Genomic DNA, 6,000 nt, shown 5'->3' with positions numbered 1-6,000 from the left:
ACATGAACTGATATTCCTCTTCATCATCAAAATTCACTTTTGGCTCATCTTCGCATGCGAGCTGGTGGGTAAACCTTGTGAAAATCTGTCGATTAACCATCTCCAAGTACCTCACAAGGTAAAATAAATAATTAAATAAATAAAAGTAAAATAATAATAATAATAAAAATAAGTCTAGACTCAAGCAAATAATCTATCCTAATATTAACTAAACAGTCCCCGGCAGTGGCGCCAAAAACTTAACCGCTTAATTCAGTATTAAAAATAATTACTGGCAAGCGTACCAGGTCAAGTTATATTAAGTGGACAAAGAGTCTAAGTATCGATCCCACAGGGACTGTTGTCAATTCTCAAGAATTAATTATTTAGCTTAATCTTGACAAAAATAATAAATATGATGCAATAAATTAAATAAAAATTTAATTATTAAAAATAATAAGAAATAAAATAGCTGAAAGATAAATTTAATTAAATTGAGACAACCAAGACACACGAAGGTGCCGAACAATTTATGCAAACAAGTGGCAAATCTAAGATCCAGATTTAATTTTAAATCACGACGAATTATCCTATCTTGTTTAACAGTCTATTTCTAGAACATGTTAAACCTATTCATGTTATGGCGGATTAATTTTCATAATTCTAATCAAACATTAGTGCATTCAATATTTGTGATAATTCAGTTTTCACCTAAAATCGCATACTGAAACCGAATACTATTTCTAGTCGGTTTAACCATATGTCAATTATTGGAGTGATCAAAATCAATTCCTAACCTTGCGACTCGGAATTAATTAACAATCAAGTAAATAATTAATCAGGTTATTCACAAGATAGAATTTAAATCCAATAATCAATAAATTGAAGAAAGATCTAAAAATCTCAAATCAAAATCCACATATTCAACATAAAATTGTTCGACCCAATCTCGCCGTCTTGGTTGAAGAAAAACTAATCAATAAACGAAAATATAGTTCAAACAAAAGTTTAATAATCAAAAGAACAAGGGAAGAAAAACTCGAATGGAGCGTTCTTCAATGTCCAAGCCTCCTAGCCTTCGTCTATCTGATGTGATTCGAACTCTGCAATCTGATCTCAACTCTCCTATTTATATGTCTTTGAAAGCCCACGAAATAAAGCTCGGAAAGTAAGACTTTTAATTGCCGAAAATTTTATTTTTCTGATTCTGCGACATGAACGGACCCTGGATAACGGTCCGTGCCCACCTCCGGGTGCCCTTTGCCTCAAATTATTTTTTTCCTTGTGACATGTCCGGACCCCGTGCCACCTCCGTGCATGGGTCCGTGCATATATATGTGCCAGCGCGCAGGTTTCTTGAAAAAAATCATATCTTGAGTTCTAGCCGTCGGATCAAGCCGAAATTTGGACAGCAGCTTTAAAACATCTTGAACTTGATTTTGAACGGTGTAGATCGGGTTTCAATCTCTCTATCATCAAAAATGAAACAACATTAATGTCATTGTTTGAACCTGACAAATCAAAATATGCATGTCATATCCACAACTCGTAACCTACTACAGCCTCCAAAATGATTGTTGGCTTTCCTCTATGACCAACATATTGTACAGCCCAACCTGTAGGACAAGTTTTCCACTTCCAATGCATACAATCAAGGCTTCCTGGCATCCCCGAAAATACACTTTGTTTTCCAATGTGGAGAATCCTTTCAATGTCCTTGGCATTGGGAGGCCGAAGATACCAGTCACCAAACACCTCTACCATAGCCCGACAAAATCTTTTCAAACTTTCAATTGCAGTACACTCACCGATTTTAACATACTCATCTGTTGAATCTGCCACTGCATCATAAGCTAAGATTCGCATTGCAGCAGTTATCTTTTGGTGTGGTGACAACCCGAGCCTCCCTAACACATCTACTTTCTTAACCAAGTAATTGTCATGATTTTCAACGGATTCCATAATTCGCAAGAATAGGCGGCGAGACATTCAAAAAAGTCGTTTGAACATTGACTCATTGTACATTGGAGACTCTGAAAAATAGTCCGTGAATAAGCATTGATCAGCGGACAATATATCTCGATTAATCACAATATGACCAGGAATCGATCCTCCATGTTGCAAATTATGACCTTCTTGGAAGTAATCGGCGACAATGGTAACACTAATTAGTTGGCTTAAAACCATTGGTTTATGGCCAATGAGATGAAACTCATTCTTTATCATTACACTGGGTTGCTCTTCACCATTAGATGGTGGCGAAGGTGCATTGAAAGAGAAATTTGAAGGACCTCCCTCATGAAAATTCATTTTAAATAGGATGAGTAAATGAAGACCAAGTCATGAGTCTTAAAAACTCATTTTCAGTAGGAAGAATAAATGTCACGGGTTGTCTAAAATTGTATGTTTGCAATAAAAGACACAAAATATGGGCTATCTAGTTGGTCACTACTCACGGGTAGTGGCAAGTGATGTGACTAGTCATTTAAATATATAACGTATATTTACATATTTTAATACTTGATTCTCCAAAAATTTCACGGGTTGTGTCATTGGAATATAATCCAAAATATGGGTTGTCCACTTGTGTCATTTATTTTCAATAAAATACTCCAGTATTTGTCACGGTTTGTCTATTTGTAAGTTGTCATGGGTTTTCTAGTAGCATCTGTCACGGGTTGTCTAGTCGCGATCAGAGACAACTCAACTGTCAACTATTACACAGTTTTATCTGCCACGGGTTGTCTATAATCGTGCAATAAAAGACACAAAATATGGGTTGTCTAGTTGGTCACTACTCACGGGTAGTGGCAAGTGATGTGACTAGTCATTTATATATATAACATATATTTACATATTTTAATACTTGATTCTCTAGAAATTTCACAGGTTGTGTCATTAGAATAGAATTTGAAATATGGGTTGTCCACTTGTGTCATTTATTTACAATAAAATACTCCACTATTTGTCACGGTTTGTCTATTTGCAAGTTGTAATGGGTTTTCTAGCAGCAGCTGTCACGGGTTGTCTAGTCGCGATCAGATACAACTCAATTGTCAACTATTACACAGCTTTATCTGTCACGAGTTTTCTATAGTCGTTCAATAAAAGACACAAAACATGGGTTGTGTAGTTGGCCACTACTCACAGGTCTTGATGACTGATGTGACTAGTCATTTATATATATAACATATATTTACATATTTTAATACTTAGTTCTTTAAATATACACCTTCAGATTCAATTTGCGTATATCAAGAAACATACATCCAAGTAAGTTGATTTATATCGTCAGATCATATATCCTTTAATCTAGACCGTTGAATCAGATTTGTTATCCAAAATTGTTGGGCTATAAATAGAAGTGACATTCTTAGCATTAGTGTATATCATATACATAAAAAAATTATTTATGATCAAATGACTTCATCTAAACGTGGTGTTGCTTTCTCAATCGAGGAAGACAAACTTCTTGTCACGGCGTATCTTGACGTCCCAAAATCCAATTATTGGTATAAACCAATCACGCGATAGGTTGTGGTCGCGAATTGCAGCAACCTACAACAAACAAGTCACTGGTAACTCAGCAGAGCCTCGTACTATTAAGGCCCTCCAATGCCGCTGGTTCAACATAAACAAGATTGTTCAAAACTTTAGTTCATGTGTTAGTCAGGTGGAACTTAGCCGTACAAGTGGTGCTTCTGAGAAAGACATTGTGAGTAGTTAATATTGTTAGAATATATATTTCAAATGAAGTTTATTTTTACAGTATGTAACTAAGATACAAATTATATGTGGTTGTAGTTGGATCGAGCAAAAGATTTATTTAAGCAATCATCTAGGTAGACTTGGAGGTTGGATCATGTTTGGCAGTTACTTAAAGATCAAGAGAAGTTTAGACCATCCAACGTTGTTTTACCTAATTTCGTACCAAACCATGGGAACATCGATTCCTCCCAATCAGACTATTCTCCCAACACAGAATAACCAAAACCAGATTCTCCAGGTCTATCTGGTTTTGCTATAAACCTTTATGAAGATAGCCCTACATGGGGGGTTCTAAGCGTCCAATTGACATAAAAAAGGTCAAAGGAAAAAGAAAAGCTAATGAAAGAAACTTGAAGGACCTTTCCATAATGGCCAAATGTAGTGAGAAAATGGTGGCTGTGATGGAGAATGCTGAGATCCATCAAAAAAAGCTCATTGATATTGAGAGACAAAGGAATGATATAATGGCCGAGAAGGAAGATAATAAAATACTATTGTTGAACACCATGTCTGTTGATGCATCAGTCCATCCATACTTGGTCAAACAACAACAAAACATTTATAAGAAAATATTAGCAAAGGGGGATGGTTCCGCTGGGAATTCTGCACCTTTCGGACAATTTTTTGGAGGAACTTCACCACTCAAACCCGATCTCTCGGACTACTAGTATATTTTCCTGATTTCAACGAGTGTGTTTATTTTTATTGTTGTTTGTGTTTTTTTATTTTTTTGATGATATGTTCTTTAATATTATCTATTTTTCCGTGTCAAAAAAATCGCATGTTTTTCCAAGTTAAATTAATTCAACAAAATGTTTGTAGTAAATTGTGTTTTGAATAAAATGTTTGTACTAAATTGTGTTGTGTTTTTTTAATGATATTTTTCATTATTTCCATTTAATGTTTTTTTATAAATATTTAAATTACAATTAATTAATTAAAAATATTCAAATAAATTTTAAATAAATTAAATAAATGAAACACGGAAATTAATTTAAAATAATTTGAAACAAGGACCAAAAAATAAATTTGTATGTTAAAAGGTCTAATAAATAATTTTGAAGGATGACATTTTCGTAAATATTTCATCCTCCAAATTCATCCTCCACAGCTACAGTGATCCTCCATATTTGGAGAAATCCTCCAAAATAGAGGACGATTGGAGTTGCTCTTAGCGAACGATGTCTTGAACTACTAAGTTGTTTGTGTAAACCAAGACAATAATACCTACACAAGACCCTTCTCACAAATTTTTGTTCTCATGTATGTGTCCATTTTATCCATGGACACACTCTTGGATTGATAAGTGTTTCATTGAAGCGGCTCGTCTTCACACTTGCATAAGTGATATTCTATAACGAGTATCCTGCCATACTCGACTTTTTCAAGTATAGGAATCATTAAGGCTGTGTTTGATAGACTTGATTAAATTAGGATAAGCAAACTGTCCTTCGTTTGGTTGTGTTTTTTGCAAAAATTACTTATACCAAGAGATTTGGTGCACTATGGAGAGTAGACGTAGGGAATTTTTGCAAATAACCTCCAACTCATTCATTGGGAATTAGTTCATCAAAAGTATTTTGAAAGCAAATGTGTCCGGTTGATTGCGACAGAATACAGTATCATGAAATCATATTTTGTCAAGCCAAAATATGAAAAAATGATGAGATTACCGTGTAGAGAATGCCAAAGTCGTGTATTGATCCGAGCTGCAGTAGCTGTGTTGATATGAGAATGGAAAGAGAAGATGAAGAACAATACAAGTGAATTAATGGGCCACACCAAGAGTTGCGTTTGAAATGGTAAAAGTTAGTGGAGGGTGTTTTGGTCAATACACATGTTCAAATATTTGTCCAAGCATTTATCATGAGAAACAAACAAGAGAAAAGTACTATTTATGTATATGAATCATTTATACCAAACATCATACTATTAATTTAAGATTTAAATTATCCATTCATTATCCATAAAATTATCAATACCTTAATTATCTCATCACACCTATCAAACGTAGCCTAAAAGTATAAACTTAACCTCAATACATGTGGTAGGCATCACGTTTTTCACCCTAGGAATGAGAAGGGAACTTTTCACAAATCTTGTCTCAAGTGTTGTTGCAACAACTCTCAAAGCTTCGTTTTTCCATTGAACCAAGATCTTGGGATCTCCAGTCAGCAAGGTTGGGTTTCCGCTAAGATCGTTGTAGCGACACAACCCAGATTCACTACCTAATCAGAGTAAGAGCATAATTAA

The 6,000-nt window shown here is 34.6% G+C and overlaps 1 protein-coding gene across 1 annotated transcript; it reads right to left on the bottom strand.

The window, feature by feature from the left end:
• Positions 1-1,512: 1,512 nt before the first annotated feature.
• On the bottom strand, positions 1,513-1,941 carry LOC140861067 (uncharacterized). The gene has a single exon (XM_073264071.1). The coding sequence runs from the start codon at positions 1,939-1,941 to the stop codon at positions 1,513-1,515; it is 429 nt and encodes a 142-aa protein (XP_073120172.1).
• Between the last annotated feature and the right edge of the window lie 4,059 nt (positions 1,942-6,000).

The sequence above is a fragment of the Henckelia pumila genome, chromosome 4 (genome assembly GCF_033568475.1).
Source record: "Henckelia pumila isolate YLH828 chromosome 4, ASM3356847v2, whole genome shotgun sequence".
Taxonomy (NCBI): domain Eukaryota; kingdom Viridiplantae; phylum Streptophyta; class Magnoliopsida; order Lamiales; family Gesneriaceae; genus Henckelia; species Henckelia pumila.
Note: the sequence above shows the minus strand (reverse complement) of the source record. Positions and strands in the feature narration are given on the sequence as shown.

Coding starts and splice junctions, on each gene's coding strand:
- LOC140861067 (XM_073264071.1), bottom strand. CDS start 1,941: ATGGAATCCGTTGAAAATCATGACAATTACTTGGTTAAGAAAGTAGAT.